At 42.3% G+C, this 24223-nt stretch overlaps 2 protein-coding genes across 2 annotated transcripts in view; both read right to left on the bottom strand.

Annotated features, from left to right (window-relative positions):
• Window positions 1-12984, bottom strand: part of LOC138789200 (receptor-type tyrosine-protein phosphatase beta-like) — a 56668-nt gene extending 43684 nt beyond the window's left edge. Inside the window, exons 1-8 of the mRNA XM_069967806.1 lie at window positions 12792-12984; window positions 12196-12459; window positions 10871-11128; window positions 10458-10730; window positions 8554-8814; window positions 6101-6370; window positions 5409-5567; window positions 954-1229 (exon numbers count right to left, since the gene is read on the bottom strand). Coding sequence (XP_069823907.1) covers window positions 954-1229; window positions 5409-5567; window positions 6101-6370; window positions 8554-8814; window positions 10458-10730; window positions 10871-11128; window positions 12196-12459; window positions 12792-12984 — 1954 coding nt within the window. The remainder of the gene's footprint in view (window positions 1-953; window positions 1230-5408; window positions 5568-6100; window positions 6371-8553; window positions 8815-10457; window positions 10731-10870; window positions 11129-12195; window positions 12460-12791) is intronic.
• Window positions 12985-19360: 6376 nt separating this feature from the next.
• LOC138789198 (receptor-type tyrosine-protein phosphatase eta-like) lies at window positions 19361-24188 on the bottom strand. The gene is made up of 7 exons (XM_069967805.1): window positions 24121-24188; window positions 22335-22592; window positions 21945-22205; window positions 20881-21156; window positions 19893-20147; window positions 19480-19752; window positions 19361-19434 (listed from the first exon to the last, which is right to left on the bottom strand). The coding sequence occupies exons 3-7, from the start codon at window positions 22129-22131 to the stop codon at window positions 19361-19363; spliced, it is 1065 nt and encodes a 354-aa protein (XP_069823906.1). The 5' UTR covers window positions 22132-22205; window positions 22335-22592; window positions 24121-24188.
• Window positions 24189-24223: the final 35 nt, after the last annotated feature.

Raw genomic sequence — 24223 nt, 5'->3', positions numbered from 1 at the left:
GTGCAGGAGGAGAGAGATACAGACGGGTGAGAACATATACAGCAAGTGTGTAATAAGGTAATAGTGTGTGTAACAGAGGGGACTGATGATAGGAGGATTATATAGAGTGACTATAGATGAGATGCTGAGGATACTCACATGTGGCCTCTGTCACTGGAGCAGATGTCTGGTTGCAGCTCCCACTGACTGTCTGTACAGTGACGCTATATTCTCTGCCTGGTAGTAATCCTGGGACAGTCACCTGGGTAGTATTGGTCTGTATTGTGTTACTGACGGCTCCTGTTATACTGACGTTATAATAATTCACTTTTCCATTTGCTGGTTTTGTCCATGTGACTCTGAGAGTATCAACCGACTGGGAATTGATCAGTGAGACGTTGACAGCGTTTTCTGGAACTGAAGAAAAACGATAAAATTTCAGATATGCCACCCCCTCTCCGCATATTAAATAAATAAACTGGACACACTATAACGCGATGATCAGCTGTTCGTAGCCGCAGCACAGTGTACAGAGTTGGTCTCCTTTCACTGTGTAGCGGTGGCGAGGTGTAACTGCAGCTCAGCTCCTTTCTGTGATAAAAGATGACTACTGATCCTGCCCCAATGTATACAGCACACGTGACAGGAGCGGAAAGACTAATAGTACTGGCTCTGTGGTCAGAGTGAAAACTGCAAAACTACAATAGATTATCATGCCAGGGAAAAGAAACATAATCAAGAACGGTTAAAAATAAAAACTTATGCAACAATAGAGTTCCTTTAAGTCATCATATGCTTGTTGCAGCTCAAAGTTTCCTTATGGATCATGCTAACATCAAAACCTCTCAAAATGTTGGGTCACTTGCAACTTGTGATAGTGATTTCACCATCACTCATGGGCGATGCTGCATCACCTTGAAGCCCTAACCTATAGGTGCTCAGTAAATCACTAGATTCAGGCATTGTGTCCTCACCTGTGCAGGTAGATAGTGACACCGGGTCTGACTCAGTGAGGCCATCGGCAGCTCTTGTATATACCATGAATGTATATGTCTCTCCTGGGGTCAGACCCGATATTGTGGCTGATTCACTTGTCACTACTGTATTACTGATCAGTGAGGATGATGAGGAGACATTGGTCTGGACTCTGTAGCTGTAAGACGTCTGATACTCATCAGGTTTACTCCACGTCAGAGACACAGAAGATGGAGTCACATTAGTGTAACTGAGGGATTTTATAGACATTGGTTCTGAAATTAAAAAAAGAAAAATAGATATATATCAGAAAGAGAAGTGATACAAATAGCCAGTCACAGTGAACTGACTGGGAAATATGACATATGGTTATTCAGTCTGTGCAGCTGCGGGAGGATCTATCAGCGCTGAACAAGACATAGGTGGGGTAGGAGGGTGACAACGATCAATACATTGACAAATCACAGAAACTATATGCATGTGGCCTCCCCCCTGTGAACACCAATGGCGTCCCTGGCAACAGGGAACACGCCGGCGGCGTCCCTAGCTACAAACCGACCTGGTTGCTGGAGACGCACTGACTGATGTCTATTATGTTGCCGAGGCTGGGGCTTCACCACCCCCAGCCGAGTGGCTTGGGCGTGTGTCATTAGGTTTATGCTGACTGACGGCCAACATCGCCAGTCAGCTTTAGTCTTCGTTGGGGGCTGGAGCCTCAGTCCCCAATCATTCCAGGGGCTGGGACTCCAGCCTCCATAAAACTGTTCCCCTGTCTGCCATTCCCTGCCTGCAATAGAAGCTCGTACCTCCAAGTCTATCTTCACCTACTGTTGTTCATGGTCTGTATTTACTGGTTTCCTGACTTTGCTGGCTTTGGCTTTTTGACTACTCCTTCGGATTACATCTTTGTACTGCACAGACCTCTAGTTGCCGACCCGGACCTCTGACCCTGATTCACTGTGTTTTTGTATTGTCTTGTCATCGTTTGGTGTACACTTATACAGGCTAGGGACTGATGACCAGTTGTCCGCTGCCGCCTAGGGCAGTAGAGGCAATTGGGCAGGGACAGTGGGTCGGGTGCCAGTGCATCACCTGTCTATTGTCGTCCAGTTTCCTAGCCCTGACAGCATCTTAAATTCTTCCATGTTATAAACTTTTCTGCTCTCTCCTATTCTTGACTTTTTTCATAGATTTTTTTTGGGGGGCATTTTCTGCATGTCTGAAAACAAGTGTTGTCAATCATCACGTACAAACAATGTTCAAAATTAAGATTAAGAAGATTATGACAAATTTATAAATGTAGAGATCTGTAAAGACTGGTCTATGGAACAAGTAACAACCTGAATACTGTGGCTATAATACAGTTACATCCCTGCTATTCTGTACCACTCATATACAGTGAAGCTAATGCATTTTTTAAAAAAAATATTAGTCTAATATCAGTTTTTTAGGGGAACTATTATCAGGTTAGATTAATCTATCCTGTTGATATGTTCATGTGACCTGTCGCTATAGCAGCCGCTATGGTGGTAGTTACGCCCCTGGTAAAATTAAAAATTTGGGCTGTATATGTCCTTTATTAAGCTATCTCTAAATTTAGCATATCCTTAGAAACATGAAGCAACGCTGGAGGAGATGTATAATACACTGTAGGGCTATGTTCCTATTACGTATGAGACCGGGTCACGGAACTGCCGGTCTCTGGCCGGATCGTCTCGGCCGGTACTTAAGTACCTGCCGGATGATGCTTTCGGCCACAGAGCTCTGATGCGGCCGCATTAACGCGCGCCCGCATCAGAGCTTCCCATAGCGCACAGTGACGCAAGCGGCCGGAGCCGCTCGCTTCACTGTGTGAACTGACAGGTCTTTCTGCGGCCGGAATTTACTGAATTCCGGCGGCAGAAAACCGACATGTCAGTTGTTTGCGGCGGCGTATGGGATCCCGGCCGGAGCGTGTACGATGTGTGTACGCTCCAGCCGGGATCCCATAGAACAAGAGGCATTGTTCCACCACGGTAAAAGTACGGCCGTTGTAGCCCAGAGGAGATTTATGGCACTGTCCAATAGTAACCCCAGGATCTTTTATTCACCTCTATGCTGCCTGATCACCAATCTGTTACTAGAGTCTGCCTCAGTCAGATTGTAGTAGCAGAGCGCTAATACCACTGATCAATGCTATGCTCTATTATCTTTCAAAAGGATTTATCAGGATGGCAAACATGATTATAAGTTATTATCTTACACCTCCATTCCATTAGTATTTTGCACTTGTCAACTGCACAACAATAATAATAGCGACAGCAGGAAATATTGCTTATGGAACCTACTTGTATAGACAGATGTGGTGACCGGTGAGCTCCCATACCCCCAGGCTCCGACTGTGACCACAGATATGGAGTAGTTGGTCCCAGATGTCAGGTTCTGGAGGGTGGTGACATTTTCTGTGTTACTTTTCCTAGTCCAAGGTCCTGAAGAAGTCCCATAACTTGTATTATAAGACTTAGACACACTGTTCATATAGACTGGGGGTCCCCATGATAATGTCAAGGTATTAGTTCCAATTTGGTTTATGATTATGTTTCCCGGTGGGGTTGGATCTGTGTAGAGCAATGCAACATATTAGGGCATCTGTTATGGTTTTTATTGAAGATCTTGAAAGACAACGATCAGCCGACATTGTGCATGTAACCTATTACACCAGAATGGCCTATAATTGTCCAAGTACGACCAATATCGTTTGGTGTAATAGGGTCTTAAAGGGGGACCATCACCAGGTTAGACGACTCTAACCTGCTAATAGCCCACTATTGGGCACGGGACGGTGTTCCCGTGCAGTTAGCAGTTTACTCCGGTCCGGTCCGGAGCACCTTTAGGAAAACTGCCCACCTCCATAGTGCCAAATTGTCCCACCCGCTCGATTGATTATCATTAGAAAGGGCAGGCCGGCTCTGTACTCGGAGGGTGGGGCAGTGCTCTCGACCGAGGATTACATTGCTAACAGCATGGGAACAGTGCAGAGGAGGAAGGTAACACACTTACCTTCCTCCTCAGTGCCCCGTGCGCAATAGGGGGCTATCAGCAGGTCAGATTCATCTAACCTGCTCATAGTTCCCCTTTAAGTGGTCCAATTTTCGAGCATATGGAGAACTTACAGATCATCTTGTGTTTACTATGTTATGCACATATGACCACTGTAACATTGGTTCTTTGTGCCAGTTCTTATCCTTTTTTTGATCTATGTAAAGCTACTCACATGTGGCCTCTGACATTGGTGCTGATGTAACACTGCAGTTCCCACTGACTATCTGCACGGTTGCTGTATATTCTGCGCCTGGTGTTAAGTCAGTGAAGTTCGCTCGCAGAGAATTTGTATTTGTCGTTTTACTTATAACTCCTGTCAGCGTGACATTATAATAATCAACTTTTCCTGTAGCATTTGTCCAGTCTGCAACCAGAAAACTAGTGGATTTGTAATTATTCACAGAGCTGATGGAAATTTGCCCAGGACCTGGAAAGAAATTATTTTAGATTTAAATAATGTTGACAATAACCGGCACTGGCGTCACAACAACCTAACATCTGGCTGAGCGGTCTGGCTACTGCGGTGGAGTCATGCTTCACCATCCAGCAAGTGGCGGTCGAGCCTCACACCAGAGCACCACAAACTGTTCCAGGCAGAGTCCACTACTAATTGGACCAGGCCCTTAAGGCACCCTCTCTCCTCTATTCTGCAAAACATTCTCTTACAAGCACCTGAGTAACCTCCAGTATTTTTGTATTGCACTAAACTGTATTTTTTGCCAAGTACACCTGTGTCGCTCTGAATTTCTGTAAGTAAACTGTTCTTCTTTTCAAGTGTTGGACTATCTTGGCATATCTTTGCGCACAGCCGCACCTATACACATCTACACTTGGGTTAAACCTACCTGCAGACGGGGTGCCAAACTGTCCGTGGTGGATCCTACACCACTCCAGGCTACCGTGACAAGTGCCCAAGTGACTCTAGACCCACTCAGCTACCACACCAGCTGACCCGGCAGTAAAACCAAACCCCAGGCGCCCGGGTGATCATATATCAATCTCTCTGAAATGAAAGCTGAGCTGTAATTGGTTACTATCTACCTGAAACAAAAACCCCACACCGATTACTTAAACTGGACGTCTCTGATAAGAAAAACTAATGATTTAAGCTATGTTCCCACCATGTTCTTATGGTGCAAATGATGGCCGTCATTTCATAAATAATGGCCGTTGTTAGCAATAATCATAAAAAACAGATGTCATTTTACATAGTGAGAGGATAGCCTTAAGGTATTTTCTGGAAATCTTTTACAAACCTGTGCAGGTAGATAGTGACACAGGGACTGACTCAGTGAGGCCATCGGCAGCTCTTGTATATACCATGAATGTATATGTCTCTCCTGGGGTCAGGCCCGATATTGTAGCTGAGTCACTTGTCACTATTGTATTATTAATCAGTGAGGAGGATGAGGAGACATTGGTCTGGACTCTGTATCTGTAAGACGTCTGATACTCATCAGGTTTACTCCACGTCAGAGACACAGAAGATGACATCACATTGCTTATCTGTGGAGATTTTACTGACAATGGTTCTGAAATAAAAGAAATAAAAACATTCAGAGATAATGGAGAGATTGCAGCATACAGTATCTTACAACAGCCAATTTCTACCTAAAATGACTTCTGCATTACTGCTATGGGATCTGCCATGCTCCCACCCAAATTCATGGGAGAACTCTTAACAAATACCTATCATTTGGCGGGAGTTGTAGGATCCACTCAAAAAATCCTGTAGATGGGCGGTCCTCTTCTAACATGAGCCGTAGTACCAAACTCTCAGAACTGCATTGTATGTTCCAGGAGGGGGGTGGGGTCCACATGGAATTCCGGCACCAATTCTGTAGTGTGAACAGGCCCTTACAGTGCAGTCTATGGCACTTCCGGGAGTTCTGTTCCACATCTAACGTTAGAAGATGACCGCCCACCTGCACGATTTTTTCAGCGGATGTGACACTTCTATTTTATCATTATTTTGCTAAGAAGGAGCAGAACAGAAAAAAATTGTGCAGATGTGAACATTGCCTGACTAATTTATTACTGTTCCATACAGGAAATATAAACCTACTTGTATAGACAGATGTGGTGACCGGTGAACTCCCATACCCCCGGGCTGCGACTGTGACCACAGATATGGAGTAGTTAGTCCCAGATGTCAGGTTCTGGAGGGTGGTGCCATTTTCTGTGTTACTTTTAATAGTCCAAGGTCCTGAAGAAGTCCCATAACTTGTATTATAAGACTTAGACACACTGCTCATATAGACTGGGGGTCCCCATGATAATATCAAGGTATTAGTTCCTATTTGGTTTATGATTATGTTTCCCGGTGGGGTTGGATCTGTGTAGAGAAATGCAACACATTAGGGCAGACTGCATGCAATATGTCAGGGAATAAATGAAAGGCATCCATGACATAAGATCCATCAGATGTGACTATTATGTGTTGTCTATTGTACTTAGTAAAGGCTTTGGGCTCCTTGTACATGCGGCTACAGTTTGGCCCCTACATATTAGCAGCTTAAAACTTGAAAAAAAAAGTCAAATCCATTTTAAAGGGGTTATCAAGTGCTACAAAACCAAGGCCACTTTCTTCCAGAGACAGCACCACTCTTGTCTCCAGTTTGGGTGCAGGTTTTAAAACTTACTGTAGTTCCATTGAAGTGAATGGAGCTTAATTGCCAACCACACCTGAACTGGAGACAAGAGTGGTGCTGTCCCTGGAAGAAAGTGGCCATGGTTGTATAGAGCTGGATAACCCCCTTGACCTGTAAAAGAGGTTATCAAAAACTAGAAAAAAAAACCCTATAGCTGCTTTCTTCCAAAAAACAGCACCCTTCTTGTCCACAGATAGTGTCTGGTATAACAGCTCAGTTCCATTGAAGTGAATGGGGCCAAGTTGTAATACCGCACACAACATTGGTGGTGCTGTTTTTAGAGGAAAGTTGCCATGTTTTTCTAATATTGCATAAACCCTGTTACAGGGGGTTGCCACATCAAGAATTTGGGGTCCCCCTTCTATGTGACTACATAGGAGCAGCTTCTCTTCTAATGACCTTGGCCCATCCACGTATTATTCAGTTTATGTTTCAATCTTTTTATGAAAGGTATTTTTGTTTTACAAGAACATTTCCAAACAATTACAACTAGTTCGGCAATGTGCGTATACAGAGTGTATCCAATTACATAACAATACATTTGCCTTATATCAACTCTGAGTGTGTATCCTGGTTACTATTATTGTTCGAATTATCATTATATCGCTCGAATTTAAATGATAATTGTTTCGTGTATATGCAGGCATAGATGAAATGACCAACGAGAAATCGTTCGTCGTTTGTTTGGCGCTGACACCAAAATGATTGTTAATCGTTCGCTGTTATTCTGCGTTGTTCCATCATTTGCTGGGATCAGATGGAGTAACTGATCGTAACTAACGACTGTCGTTCTGAGTAATACGATGAACAATTTCAGGTTAACAATAAACAATCTGGTTTAAAAATCATTTAAAAAATTGCTTAGTCTATAAGAACCCTAAGTCGTGTAGGACTGAACTGTTGAAACACACTCTAAATTTTGGGTATCATGAACATAACCACTAATGGTAAATCAGAGAGTCCATAGTCACGCAATAATAAGGGAGCTGCGGGAGGGGCCGCAGTGTAGAGAGCGGCGCTCCAATTGCACAGGGCAACGGCCTGCAGATCGTCACTGTCAATATTGCTGACATTGTGCATGTAACCCATTATACCAGAACAGCCGATAATAATAATCATTTAGTGCAATCAGGTCTTAAGGTGTCACTGTCGTTTAATTTTTTTTTGCAGAAATCAATAGTCCAGGCGATTAAGAAACTTTGTAATTGGGTTTATTAACTGAAAAATGCATTTTTTTAATCATGAAAAGGCAGTTTAGAGCTCTCCCCCCCTGTCTTCATGGTTCTCTTATGGAGAAGGGAGGGGTTGAGGGAGATGAGGCACCAACACAGGACAACAAAGAGTTAATTTACAGCTACATCACCGGGCTATCTCCTCTGAAGTCAGCACTGACCTCTCTGACCTCTGAATACCTTTCACACAGCTCCCCCTGTGTAATCCTTTGTTCTCTGCTGGCGACTAATCTCTCTCCTCCCCCCTTACCTCTCCATAGAACAGACAGGGCACGTCTGATGTAAAATAGTGGAGATTTCCTGATAATGAGCAGTGGATAAGAGAGAGGAGAAGGGGGGGAATCTGGGGAAAGTCTTTTTGAATGCAGATAATGGCATATTTGCCTAATAAACCCAATTACAACGTTTCTTAAAATCGCCTGGACTATTAATTTCTGCAAAAAAACAAAAAAACACATAAAAAACCCACAACACTTTAAAAGGTCTAATTTTTGAGTATATTGAAAACTTACAGAGCATCTTGTGTTTGCTTTGCCAATCTGCCATTGTTATGCGCATACGACCACTGTAACATTGGTTCTTTGTGCCAGCTCTTATGCCTTTTTTATTTTTTTGATCTATGTAAAGCTACTCACATGTGGCCTCTGACATTGGTGCTGATGTCACACTGCAGTTCCCACTGACTATCTGCACGGTTGCTGTATATTCTGCGCCTGGTGTTAAGTCAGTGAAGTTCGCTCGCAGAGAATTAGAATTTGTATTTGTAGTTTTACTTATAACTCCTGTCAGGGTGACATTATAATTATCAACTTTTCCTGTAGCATTTGTCCAATCCACAACCAGGAAACTAGTGGATTTGTAATTATTCACAGAGCTGATGGAAATTTGCCCAGGACCTGGAAAGAAATTATTTCAGATTTAATTAACATTAACAGCGGCCAAAGTTTATTTATGTGCGAGCAGCAGGTTGGTTGGGCACGTTGGCAGCAGCTTTTCCCCTCTACCTATTGGAGAGCACATGCATGCCCAGACAACAGCTCACCCATTCATGTTTGTGGATGCCAAAAGGAAACCAACTACTACTGGTCGGCATATTTCAAAACATTGTACAGTGGCCTCAATTTATCAATCTTTCTGAAATTAAAGCTGAACTGTGATTGGTTGCTATGGGGCAAAAACTCAAACTGGGCAGTACGTCTCTGATAAGAAGAACTAATGATTTAGGCTATGTTCCCACTACGTAATAACGACGGACATCTTTTATAAAAATGGCTGTTATTGTGCAAACGATGGCTATCATTTCATAAATAATGGCCATTGTTTGCACAGTAAGGGCCGTAATTATAAAAGATGGACGTCATTTTAACATAGTGGGAAGATAGCCTTAAGGTGCTTTCTAGAAATCTTTTACAAACCTGTACAGGTAGATAGTGACGTCGGGTCTGATTCAGTGAGGCCATCGGCAGCTCTTGTATATACCATGAATGTATATGTCTCTCCTGGGGTCAGATACATTATTGTAGCTGATTCATTTGTCACTATTGTATTATTGATTAGTGAGGATGATGAGGAGACATTGGTCTGGACTCTGTAGCTGTAAGACGTCTGATACTCATCAGGTTTACTCCACGTCAGGGACACAGAGGATGAGGTCACATTACTGATGTGTGGAGATTTTACTGTTAGCGGCTCTGAAATAAAAACATACAGAGTTAATGGAGAGATTGCAGCATACAGTATTTTACAACAGCGTATTTCTACCTAAAATAACTCCTGTATTACTGCTATGGGATCTGCCATGCTCCCACTCAAAATTCATGTAGGAACTCTTAAAAGATACCTGTCAATTGGTGAGCGCAGCAGGATCCGCTGAAAACAATCCTGTTGATGGGCAGTCCACTTCTAACACGAGCCGTGGTATGGAAATCCAGTAAACGCCAAAGACTGCTTTGTAACAAACTTACAATGGAGTCTATGGCACTTCTGGGATTTCCATACCACGGCTCGTGTTAGAAGAAGACTGCCCATCAACAGGATTTTTTCGGTGGATTCTGCTGCCCTCACTAAATGACAGGTATCTTCTCACGTGAATTTTATAAGAGCCTTGTAAAAATATTAACTGAGCAGTAATGTTCTCAGGTGTCAGAGATCAGTGTTAGGCTATGTTCACAAAGCGTTTTTTTTCAACTGCGTTTAAAATGACGTCCATTATTTTCAGTCCAAAATAACGGACGTTATTTAGCTGTCTGGCCTTCCCCAGTGCAATAACTGGTGTTTGCACATTATTCTAGTTTGCTGACATAAAAGGGAAAGTAACAGGATCAGAATACTCTAACCTGCTGTTGCATTCCCATAGGGCCGACACTGAGAATAAAGTAATTTTTTTTTAACGTAATGCCCAGCATTGTTTTCGGTAAATCGGCAGTCAAAGTAATATGTAAATTGGGTGGTTTGGTGCACTGGGGGCGGGACCAAAATATTATGCAGATGTGAACACAGCCTAATTTACTGCTGTTTCACACAGAAAATATAGACCTACTTGTATAGACAGATGTGGTGAGCGGTGAGCTCCCATACCCCCGGACTCCGACTGTGACCACAGATATGGAGTAGTTGGTCCCAGATATCAGGTTCTGGAGGGTGGTGACATTTGTTGTGCTACTTGTCACAGTTATATTAGATGAGGAGAATATCCCATAGCTTATATTATATGACTTATTCACACCGCTCATATTCACCGGCTCCATCCAGGAGAATGTCAGAGTCTTTGGTGTAATTGTGGTAAAGATTATGTTTCCAGGTGAGGTTGGATCTGTGCAGGAGGAGAGAGATTCAGACGGGTGAGAACATATACAGCAAGTGTGTAATAAGGTAATAGTGTGTGTAACAGAGGGGACTGATGATAGGAGGATTATATAGAGTGACTATAGATGAGATGCTGAGGATACTCACATGTGGCCTCTGTCACTGGAGCAGATGTCTGGCTGCAGCTCCCACTGACTGTCTGTACAGTGACGCTATATTCTCTGCCTGGTAGTAATCCTGGGACAGTCACCTGGGTAGTAGTAGTCTGTATTGTGTTACTGACGGCTCCTGTTATACTGACGTTATAATAATCCACTTTTCCATCTGTTGGTTTCGTCCATGTGACTCTGAGAGTATCAATTAACTGGGAATTGATCAGTGAGACGGAGGAAACTTGTGCAGGAACTGAGGAGAAGATCACAGACAGGTTAGTTATGTGCAGTTATCTCTCTTGTAATGTAAGTAAAGTAATAGGCCTAGGGCTGTGGAAGAGTTACATGTTTACTTTGAGAACTAGGGATGGTCCAAACCGACTTCGGTTCGGGTTCGTACGAACCCGAACCCTCGGTAATGACTCCCGCTGTCTTCCCGCTCCGTGGAAGCGGGCGGATCCAGCGGGAGGACCGCCTGGAAAACTGGGATACAGCCATAGCCATAGGCTGTATCCCAGTTTTCCAGGCGTTACTCCCGCTGGATCTGCCTGCTCCACGGAGTGGGCAGACAGCGGGTATCTGCTGGCGAGCGTTCGGGTTCATACGAACCCGAACCTCAGCAGGTTCGGACCATCCCTAATGAGAACAATATGAATATTATAATAATCTTTATATACTGACATACTGTTAGTAAAGTACAAGATATTTAAAAATATTCCATTACTAGGCCATGTTCACACAACATACATTTTGCATAAATCACAACTGTTGTTGCAATTTGCCTTGGCCTTACTTAAAAACCTCCTGTAAAGATTTGGCCATATTTGATGGGAAATAACACTGCACTCATTCCAGTCAAAACAACAGAAACCACAGTAGAAATGAATGGACCCCACTGTCAACGTGGTCAAGCACCAATGATATTATATGAGGGATCCAGCACTGCTGGAAACCACTATACAGATGACAACAGAGCCTTAGGGCCGTGTAAGACAGCCTGACACTATTTGCACATGAGATTCCTTACGCAGCTATCACAAGGCACGATCAGTCACATGGCCAGGCTGCATAAATGATCGCTAGACGGTCCTTTCCTCTTATAGCTGTCTGTTACATATCTCCTATTAGCAACTGCTTCACTGTAGGTACACAGGAGAGGATGAGATAGCAGAAGACTTTTTCCTTTTTCAGATTTTAAGTACAGTAATAGGGGCCAATACATACTGTGATAACTGTGTTAAGTTACAATATATAGCACATCATGTATCGGCAGCTTTACAGACACACTAATCACATATTACCGATTCCCTCCGTCCTCACCTGTGCAGGTAGATAGTGACACCGGGTCTGACTCAGTGAGGCCGTCGGCAGCTCTTGTATATACCATGAATGTATATGTCTCTCCTGGGGTCAGACCCGATATTGTGGCTGATTCAGTCCTTACTGTTGTATTGGATGATGAGGAGACATTGGTCTGGACTCTGTAGCTGTAAGACGTCTGATACTCATCAGGTTTACTCCACGTCAGAGATACAGAAGATGAGGTCACATTCGTGTAACTGAGGGATTTTATAGGCATTGGTTCTGAAATAAAAGAAAAATAAACATTTAGCAGAGTCGCTCCTGTCCTCAGGTTGTGTTGGGTATTACAACTTAGCTCAATTCAGTTGTATATGGAATTGAGCTGGAAAAAACATTCAGAAACTGAGAACACAAGTTGCACTGGAATAAAGCTGCCACATTTTCCTTATTTCAGATAACATGGCTTAAGATAAATAAAATAAATATTATAATGTTTCAGGGAATTGTATCGGCTTTTTCCTTTACAATACTCTTATCCATCACCATTTTCTCGATGGCTTTCTTTGTATCTTGTGACAGTCAAACAAGTGGCAAATATTTATAAGTAAACCTACTTGTATAGACAGATGTGGTGAGCGGTGAGCTCCCATACCCCCGGACTCCGACTGTGACCACAGATATGGAGTAGTTGGTCCCAGATATCAGGTTCTGGAGGGTGGTGACATTTGTTGTGCTACTTGTCACAGTTATATTAGATGAGGAGAATATCCCATAGCTTATATTATATGACTTATTCACACCGCTCATATTCACCGGCTCCATCCAGGAGAATGTCAGAGTCTTTGGTGTAATTGTGGTAAAGATTATGTTTCCAGGTGGGGTTGGATCTGTGCAGGAGGAGAGAGATACAGACGGGTGAGAACATATACAGCAAGTGTGTAATAAGGTAATAGTGTGTGTAACAGAGGGGACTGATGATAGGAGGATTATATAGAGTGACTATAGATGAGATGCTGAGGATACTCACATGTGGCCTCTGTCACTGGAGCAGATGTCTGGCTGCAGCTCCCACTGACTGTCTGTACAGTGACGCTATATTCTCTGCCTGGTAGTAATCCTGGGACAGTCACCTGGGTAGTAGTAGTCTGTATTGTGTTACTGACGGCTCCTGTTATACTGACGTTATAATAATCCACTTTTCCATCTGCTGGTTTCGTCCATGTGACTCTGAGAGTATCAATTAACTGGGAATTGATCAGTGAGACGGAGGAAACTTGTGCAGGAACTGAGGAGAAGATCACAGACAGGTTAGTTATGTGCAGTTATCTCTCTTGTAATGTAAGTAAAGTAATAGGCCTAGGGCTGTGGAAGAGTTACATGTTTACTATGAGAACTAGGGATGGTCCAAACCGACTTCGGTTCGGGTTCGTACGAACCCGAACCCTCGGTAATGACTCCCGCTGTCTGCCCGCTCCGTGGAGCGGGCGGATCCAGCGGGAGGACCGCCTGGAAAACTGGGATACAGCCATAGCCATAGGCTGTATCCCAGTTTTCCAGGCGTTACTCCCGCTGGATCTGCCTGCTCCACGGAGTGGGCAGACAGCGGGTATCTGCTGCCGAGCGTTCGGGTTCATACGAACCCGAACCTCAGCAGGTTCGGACCATCCCTAATGAAAACAATATGAATATTATAATAATCTTTATATACTGACATACTGTTAGTAAAGTACAAGATATTTAAAAATATTCCATTACTAGGCCATGTTCATACAACATACATTTTGCATAAATCACGGCTGTTGTTGCAATTTGCCTTGGCCTTACTTAAAAACCTCCTGTAAAGATTTGGCTATATTTGATGGGAAATAACACTGCACCCTTTTCAGTCAAAACAACAGAAACCACAGTAGAAATGAATGGACCCCACTGTCAATGTGGTCAAGCACCAATGATATTATATGAGGGATCCAGCACTGCTGGAAACCACTATACAGATGACAACAGAGCCTTAGGGCCGTGTAAGACAGCCTGAGACTATTTGCACATGAGATTCCTTACGCAGCTATCACAAGGCACGATCAGTCACATGGCCAGGCTGCATAAATGATCGCTAGACGGTCCTTTCCTCTTATAGCTGTCTGTTACATATCTCCTATTAGCAACTGCTTCACTGTAGGTACACAGGAGAGGATGAGATAGCAGAAGACTTTTTCCTTTTTCAGATTTTAAGTACAGTAATAGGGGCCAATACATACTGTGATAACTGTGCTAAGTTACAATATATAGCACATCATGTATCGGCAGCTTTACAGACACACTAATCACATATTACCGATTCCCTCCGTCCTCACCTGTGCAGGTAGATAGTGACACCGGGTCTGACTCAGTGAGGCCATCGGCAGCTCTTGTATATACCATGAATGTATATGTCTCTCCTGAGGTCAGACCCGATATTGTGGCTGATTCAGTGGTTACTGTTGTATTGGATGATGAGGAGACATTGGTCTGGACTCTGTAGCTGTAAGACGTCTGATACTCATCAGGTTTACTCCAAGTCAGGGACACAGAGGATGAGGTCACATTCGTGTAACTGAGGGATTTTATAGGCATTGGTTCTGAAATAAAAGAAAAATAAACATTTAGCAGAGTCGCTCTTGTCCTCAGGTTGTGTTGGGTATTACAAGTTGTGTACTGCGAAAAACAAGGCTGAAAAAATGGACTGCACCTCACAACAAAATGCAAAAAAATATATAGAAATTTTATTGTACATAAATGCCGGGAACAAACAAAAAACCATAAAAACAGTTAAAAATACCACCAAGCCACCGGCCCAGATTCGGCCAAGTGGCTCCCAACCCACTGGGAAATATGTTATGTGATGACCAAGATAAATATATATGAATGGGAGTAAACAATAATATCCTATAAAACAAATAAATATAAACAATAACCAGACACAAAAGGGTGCCAAATCCCCTGTGCTAAAACACACTAGATCACAAAAATCAATACATCATGGCAAATGCGAGCAAACAAAGTGCAAGTGCAGACAAAGTGCAAAAGAAGGGGGAAAGGGAGGTTAGTAAAATACAACCAATATGGCCATCACTCAGTGGGTTAGGGAAAACATCCCACGCGTTCCGTCACGTGGACTTCCTCAGGGATGAATACACATGTCCCCAATGCTACTATATATAGGGGGTAGAACAAATTGATAAATCATAAACAGGTGTATGGCTAAAACAGTACTCACAGACACATGTGGACGACGCAGATCGGCGGATCCCGCATGGACCCGGCGCCATCTTGCTCCGGTCATGTGATGTATCACATGATAGAACAGTCACCTGATACCGGACGTAGTAAGCAAATGAAAAAATAGTCTAAGTGCGCAAAAATGTGCACAGCGCATGCGCAAACAAAAAACGGACTAGAATCATATAAATAACACAAACCAAGTCAAAATCAGTGTATACAATACATGTACGACCAACAAAGTTATAATATGACCCTTAATGATAAAAATTACAAACAATACAATTTATGTGGGACATAGAATAAATTACAGTCCACGTGCCATACAGGAGTAAAAATAATTAAGGTTAGAGCGCAATGCCATTAAAAATAAAAAATAGTTATAATTAAAGCGCAATGCCTAGAAACAAATATAAACCTGCATGCAACTAAATATATGTGGACATCTACAACGCATGCGCAAGATATATATGAATGAAATATAAATCAATAATATGATATAAAACCACATACATTCGTGATCATGCATGCGCCTCCATACACGTGATCAGGTCATACTACAGATGGACATACCATTACATAAATAAAAAAGAGAATATGATAAACGATGAAATAATAATATAAATGAGACCGTGCAAGATGGCGCCAGGTCCAGCATGAGGAACAAAGACCCAATATCCCACAACCAACAAAATAAATTATATACAAATTATATACATGTATACATAAGGCAACAGGTCCTTTTTAAATCAAAAAATGATAATGAAGGTCCAAAATCCAGAATCCACTGGGAGGGGCCAAAATGGGCAAGATAGTAATATACCCAAATGGGCAGAGTTCAAGAAAGAGGGAGAAAAGGTTCACCCCTGCAGAATTCCATCAAGTAACTAATAATTTTCCACAAAAGGTGAGGAGAGGTCGTTCAACTCCAAGGCAGGTGGAAATAATTGCTGTTAACACTCTGAAGGGATCATTCTTCCACGTAGATGAAAGGGAGGATGAGATGCAGGGCAAGAAATATTCTAGAGCATAAAAGACACCATGTTAGGCACACAATGGTCAAAAAAACACATATATATATATGCAGGCTAACCATCCAGCATTCCAACATATCCCCACCCCCCCACCCCCCACACAAAACCCCCCCCCTCTACTCCCCCCCCCCACACCACCCCCACCAGATGCACCCCCCCCACGCACCCACACCCCCCCACACTCCCCCGACAACCAAAAAGACCAATCCCGTGTATCGTGCAAAATGTGACTGAAAACACTCAGAAAAAATATATATATATCTATAAATATATGCATATACAAATAAAACAATATGTGATAGAAAAATTATATATAAATGTCTAAAAACTCAAAAGAGTATGAGGACTAGTGAATTAAGATCTACAAGATGGGTGAATATAAAGGATATCTGTGTCCTGCAAGTCTGCAGATAATATTGACACTGAAATCAGATGAAAACAATTCATAGTGGTGCATACCTATGAGTGATGGGTCAATGAATGAAATGAAAACAAACTAAAACGGAAAAAGAAAAGAAGGGAGCCGGGGGGTCGCAGGGCTCCCCTTCGCGCCCTTCCGCCCTGCGACCCCCCGGCTCCCTTCTTTTCTTTTTCCGTTTTAGTTTGTTTTCATTTCATTCATTGACCCATCACTCATAGGTATGCACCACTATGAATTGTTTTCATCTGATTTCAGTGTCAATATTATCTGCAGACTTGCAGGACACAGATATCCTTTATATTCACCCATCTTGTAGATCTTAATTCACTAGTCCTCATACTCTTTTGAGTTTTTAGACATTTATATATAATTTTTCTATCACATATTGTTTTATTTGTATATGCATATATTTATAGATATATATATATTTTTTCTGAATGTTTTCAGTCACATTTTGCACGATACACGGGATTGGTCTTTTTGGTTGTCGGGGGAGTGTGGGTGGGTGTGGGTGCGTGGGGGGGGGGTGCATCTGGTGGGGGTGGTGTGGGGGGGGGGGGAGGAGAGGGGGGGTTTGCGTGGGGGTGGGGGGGATGTTGGGATGCTGGATGGTTAGCCTGCATATATATATGTGTTTTTTTGACCATTGTGTGCCTAACATGGTGTCTTTTATGCTCTAGAATATTTCTTGCCCTGCATCTTATCCTCCCTTTCATCTACGTGGAAGAATGATCCCTTCAGAGTGTTAACAGCAATTATTTCCACCTGCCTTGGAGTTGAACGACCTTTCCTGACCTTTTGTGGAAAATTATTAGCTCTTACTTGATGGAATTCTGCAGGGGTGAACCTTTTCTCCCTCTTTCTTGAACTCTGCCCATTTGGGTATATTACTATCTTGCCCATTTTGGCCCCTCCCAGTGGATTCTGGATTTTGGACCTTCATTATCATTTTTTGATTTAAAAAGGACCTGTTGCCTTATGTATACATGTATATAATTTGTATATAATTTATTTTGTTGGTTGTAGGATATTGGGTCTTTGTTCCTCATGCTGGACCTGGCGCCATCTTGCACGGTCTCATTTATATTATTATTTCATCGTTTATCATATTCTCTTTTTTATTTATGTAATGGTATGTCCATCTGTAGTATGACCTGATCACGTGTATGGAGGCGCATGCATGATCACGAATGTATGTGGTTTTATATCATATTATTGATTTATATTTCATTCATATATATCTTGCGCATGCGTTGTAGATGTCCACATATATTTAGTTGCATGCAGGTTTATATTTGTTTCTAGGCATTGCGCTTTAATTATAACTATTTTTTATTTTTAATGGCATTGCGCTCTAACCTTAATTATTTTTACTCCTGTACGGCACGTGGACTGTAATTTATTCTATGTCCCGCATAAATTGTATTGTTTGTAATTTTTATCATTAAGGGTCATATTATAACTTTGTTGGTCGTACATGTATTGTATACACTGATTTTGACTTGGTTTGTGTTATTTATATGATTCTAGTCCGTTTTTTGTTTGCGCATGCGCTGTGCACATTTTTGCGCACTTAGACTATTTCTTCATTTGCTTACTACGTCCGGTATCAGGTGACTGTTCTATCATGTGATACATCACATGACTGGAGCAAGATGGCGCCGGGTCCATGCGGGATCCGCCGATCTGCGTCGTCCACATGTGTCTGTGATTACTGTTTTAGCCATACACCTGTTTATGATTTATCAATTTGTTCTACCCCCTATATATAGTAGCATTGGGGACATGTGTATTCATCCCTGAGGAAGTCCACGTGACGGAACGCGTGGGATGTTTTCCCTAACCCACTAACCCCTTCTTTTGCACTTTGTCTGCACTTGCACTTTGTTTGCTCGCATTTGCCATGATGTATTGATTTTTGTGATCTAGTGTGTTTTAGCACAGGGGATTTGGCACCCTTTTGTGTCTGGTTATTGTTTATATTTATTTGTTTTATAGGATATTATTGTTTACTCCCATTCATATATATATATTTATCTTGGTCATCACATAACATATTTCCCAGTGGGTTGGGAGCCACTTGGCCGAATCTGGGCCGATGGCTTGGTGGTATTTTTAACTGTTTTTATGGTTTTTTGTTTGTTCCCGGCATTTATGTACAATAAAATTTCTATATATTTTTTTGAATTTATTGTGAGGTGCAGTCCATTTTTTCAGCCTTGTTTTTCGCAGTACACATGTCTATTTTGGGCTGTCAGGACTCGCACTTGTTTATTGCTTATTTCCTTGGTGCCAGTCCGTTTACCATCTAGTTACAGGGTATTACAACTTAGCTCAATTCAGTTGTATATGGAATTGAGCTGGAAAAAACATTCAGAAACTGAGAACACAAGTTGCACTGGAATAAAGCTGCCACATTTTCCTTATTTCAGATAACATGGCTTAAGATAAATAAAATAAATATTATAATGTTTCAGGGAATTGTATCGGCTTTTTCCTTTACAATACTCTTATCCATCACCATTTTCTCGATGGCTTTCTTTGTATCTTGTGACAGTCAAACAAGTGGCAAATATTTATAAGAAAACCTACTTGTATAGACAGATGTGGTGAGCGGTGAGCTCCCATATCCCCGGGCTCCGACTGTGACCACAGATATGGAGTAGTTGGTCCCAGATATCAGGTTCTGGAGGGTGGTGACATTTGTTGTGCTACTTGTCACAGTTATATTAGATGAGGAGAATATCCCATAGCTTATATTATATGACTTATTCACACCGGTCATATTCACCGGCTCCATCCAGGAGAATGTCAGAGTCTTTGGTGTAATTGTGGTAAAGATTATGTTTCCAGGTGGGGTTGGATCTGTGCAGGAGGAGAGAGATACAGACGGGTGAGAACATATACAGCGAGTGTGTAATAAGGTAATAGTGTGTGTAACAGAGGGGACTGATGATAGGAGGATTATATAGAGTGACTATAGATGAGATGCTGAGGATACTCACATGTGGCCTCTGTCACTGGAGCAGATGTCTGGCTGCAGCTCCCACTGACTGTCTGTACAGTGACGCTATATTCTCTGCCTGGTAGTAATCCTGGGACAGTCACCTGAGTAGTAGTAGTCTGTATTGTGTTACTGACGGCTCCTGTTATACTGACGTTATAATAATCCACTTTCCCTCCTGGATTCGGCCATGCGATTCTGAGAGTATCAACCGACTGGGAATTGTTCAGTGAGATGGAGGAAACCTGTGCAGGAACTGAGGAGAAGATCACTGATCGGTTAGTTATATACAGTTACCTCTTATATAAGGAATAGGCTTGTGGCAGTATGCGAGTTACATGTATGAGGTAACAGAGGCCTCTGAAACATTGCATAGCATACATGTAAGGAGTAAGACATGTCTCAGGCCTAATAAGTTATGTATACACTTTGCATTCTACTAATGGATACAGTATACAGTTATACTGTGTCTGTATATTGCGTGCTACAGTGAGATCAGCATGAAAAAAAAAAAAACAATACTGTGAAATCACAGTTATACCGCAGCTTAGTAAAGGGACAGGTTCAGTTTTCCTTTAGACAAATTGTAGCAATCAAATGTGCTGTTTCTCTAATAGAAGGTATCAGAGAACACACCAGACACCAGTAAACTGAATTAGATGGTCATGGCGTGCAGGTTTACATTATGAGCCTGCCGCATCACGTGACACGGAGCGAGGAAAGGACGTGCTGCAGCTCAGTCTTCTACCACCTCATTCTCACGATCTGTATGAGTCTGAATACTCAGACTAGAACCGATCAAAACTTTTGACTTTTTTTTACTCTCTCTCCGTTCTCTCCCATGTTTGGGTGTTGTGAGGTTCTTGGTGGGATGGGAATAGGAAAACTTTGTTGTAGTCATTTAATTAACTTATGAGCGCAACTTCATCACATGATGGATCAGGAACTCCACAGCGACATAAATATTTACTGATTCACTGTATACTCACCTGTGCAGGTAGATAGTGACACCGGGTCTGACTCAGTGAGGCCATCGGCAGCTCTTGTATATACCATGAATGTATATGTCTCTCCTGGGGTCAGATTCATTATTGTAGCTGAGTCACTTGTCACTATTGTATTATTGATCAGTGAGGATGATGAGGAGACATTTGTCTGGACTCTGTAGCTGTAAAACGTCTGATACTCATCAGGTTTACTCCACGTCAGAGATACAGAAGATGGAGTCACATTACTGATCTGTGGAGATTTCACTGACATTGGTTCTGAAATAAAAACAAATAAAAACATTCAGAGTTAATGGAGAGATTGCAGCATACAGTATTTTACAACAGCCAATTTCTACCTAAAATGATGACCAGGAAGCTGTGGAGCACAGGAGAGAAGACTGGGAGCGGGGAAAGGTAAGGTATCAGGTGTTTGGGGAATCGTCAGCCGTGCATCTCTATCACGCGTAGGGATGCGCGTTCGGCGCCTGACTATTTTAGGTCCAAACCTATACCAACGATCAGCTGATGATCGTTTCATTGGCTGATCGTTGTCATTACATGGAGCCATAATCGGCTGATTATCCCTCCATGTAATAGTGCCCTTTACCCCCATTACCTAACATTGTACTGTACTTTTTTGTGTAGGTAATGTGTAACTCCACCTTAATAGTAAAGTAACTACAGGCCAAAATCAGGTGATCAGATGAAAACAACTATAGAGAACACTTTTTTTTTATGGGGGCAAAAGAGCATAGAACAAAGCAGACATCTTTTCCGAACTTTAATTTTATGCCTGAGCCATCCTGGTTTACAGGAAAATCCTTCAGGTTTAAAGATTCAGCTTTATCCGGATCTCACATGGACCGGATTAGTTTGGGAAGGTGGTAATGTTTAATATAAGCCTCCTTAGGTTTTTAATCAACACTTAACTTGTAAAATCTTTTCCTCAGTCATTACCCCTTTCTTTCCCTTACTTTGCTCCATCTCCATTTTCTTTAATCCTTGCACCATAAAGAATAAAAAAAATAAGCTTACTGACACATTGAAACAATAACGGAACCTACTTGTATAGACAGATGTGGTGACCGGTGAGCTCCCATACCACCGAGCTCCGACTGTGACCACAGATACGAAGTAGTTAGTCCCAGATATCAGACTCAGAAGATTGACACTGGTTTTGTCACTTGTCGCCGTCAAATTGCCTGAAGAACTTCCGTAACTTATATTATATTTTGCACCGGTCATATCCATTGGCTCCAGCCAAGATAATGTCAGGTTGTTTGTCCCAATTGTGGTTATGATTAGGTTTCTTGGTGGGGTTGGATCTGTGCAGGAGGAGAGAAATACAGATGGGTGAGCAAGTGTGTAATAAGGTAATAGTGTGTGTAACAGAGGTGACTGATGATAGGAGGATTATATAGAGTGACTATAGATGAGATGCTGAGGATACTCACATGTGGCCTCTGTCACTGGAGCAGATGTCTGGCTGCAGCTCCCACTGACTGTCTGTACAGTGACGCTATATTCCCTGCCTGGTAGTAATCCGGTGAAAGTCACCTGTGTAGTAGTAGTCTGTGTTATATTACTGACAGCTCCTGTTATACTGACGTTATAATAATCCACTTTTCCATCTGTTGGTTTCGTCCATGTGACTCCGAGAGTATCAGCCGACTGGGAATTGATCAGAGAGATGGAGGAAACTTGTGCAGGAACTGAGGAGAAGATCACAGATCACAGACAGGTTACTTATATGCAGGTATCGTAATAAGCCTGTTGTGGTAGAACAATTCTATTACTATGTAAAGATGGAGTCTTACCTAGAAGCTAATATATATATCAGATTGCAGGCTGGTTAATTTTGGAACCTAGCTGGGGGAGACACATGGCCACATGATTTACTTCTTGACTGGCCACCTGATCTGATAGTAGGGTTCCATTATAAGTCTATGACAAGAATGGGGAATCTTCGGTCCTCCGGCTGTTGCAAGTTAAGGCTTCGGCTGTCCAGGCATGATGAGAATTGTAGGGAGGGTCGCAGGTTTTTCGTTTTTTGGTTTATGGGGCCCAACTCCTGCTAAATGAAGCCCCCCTGGCTATAACTTACATTAGACCTGGTGCAATCTCAACTTTTCATATGTCTAAATATTTATTACAAATAACAGGTCCACTTTAAAGGCATTATGCAGGCTTAGGAAAACATGGCCACTTTCTTCCAGAAACAGCGTCACTCTTTCCTCCGTTTGGATGTAATTTAGCAGCGCAGTTTCTTTGAAGTGAATGGAGCTGAATAGTAATACCACGCACAACCTGAGAACAGGGGTGGCGCTGTGTGTGCAAGAAAGTAGCCGTACTCTATCTAATTCTGGATAACCCCTTTAAGCCAACGAATGCAGCTACCGATGATTTTATTGGCCACACAAGAAGGTCGGCTGATCGCTGATCCTTTTACACGGGCTGATGATCTACAGTGAGGGATCCTCTGTCTAGTGAAGGTCTATCTGTCTATATTAGATAATTTTTGTAAATCTGGGGCTGACGGAAACAGCTGTGTTTCTTTCATTCGTTTTTGCAACCAAAAAAAAAACAAAACAGATGCAATTATGTGCAATCCTTTTTGATCCGTTTTTCTATTGACTTAAATATGAAAAAAAGGATCCGACCACATTTTTGTGTACGCTAAAAAAACCACATCTGTTTTGGTTTGCTTATTTTCATAATGGGAGTCAATGGAAAAACATATCAAACCGGATTGCACACAATTGCATCCGTTTTTTCCACTCGTTTTTTTTTTGCAAAAACAGGTGAAAAAAAGTGGACTGCAAAAACGTAGTGTGGCCCTAGCCTTACAGTTGACAAAATCTGTCATTGAAGAGGTTATAAATGGAGTCTGACACAGGTGTGAACATCGCGAAAGAGCGGCCATGTATTTCAGTAAGGCAGGGTTCACACTGCGTTTTTGCAATCCGTTTATTTTTTTTAAAAAAGGATGAAAAAAACGCAGTGTGAACTTGGCCTAAGGGTGCCTGAGATGTTGTCCACAATGGCAATCGCACAATGAAAACGATAGGAAAATTTGCTATAAAACAGCAAACTAAACCGTGTACGTAATTTCCTACATGAACTGCGAAAAAAAACACCTCAGGCCTAAACCATTATTGAGACCTAAACCATTATTTTACCTTCTGTATCAATGTTTCTCCTCATAAAGCCCCTTTATACCAGTCTTCCCTCCCTTCTCACCTATATTAGCGGGGTCCTCCCATATTACAGCAGTTCTCCTCTGCCCCGACCTCCCTCCTCTCTGTATACCCACAATCCTCCCTCACAGCCCCCATTTTCCTGT

The sequence above is a fragment of the Dendropsophus ebraccatus genome, chromosome 4 (assembly GCF_027789765.1).
Source record: "Dendropsophus ebraccatus isolate aDenEbr1 chromosome 4, aDenEbr1.pat, whole genome shotgun sequence".
In the NCBI taxonomy this organism is placed as follows: domain Eukaryota; kingdom Metazoa; phylum Chordata; class Amphibia; order Anura; family Hylidae; genus Dendropsophus; species Dendropsophus ebraccatus.
This window is presented reverse-complemented; position numbering and strand designations above follow the sequence as displayed.

Coding starts and splice junctions, on each gene's coding strand:
- LOC138789198 (XM_069967805.1), bottom strand. CDS start 22,131: ATGGATATGACCGGTGCAAAATATAATATAAGTTACGGAAGTTCTTCA. Junction 21,157..21,944: donor CACCACATCTGTCTATACAA/GTAGGTTCCGTT, acceptor TTTTTATTTCAG/AACCAATGTCAGTGAAATCT. Junction 19,435..19,479: donor CACCACATCTGTCTATACAA/GTAGGTTTTCTT, acceptor GACTGTCACAAG/ATACAAAGAAAGCCATCGAG.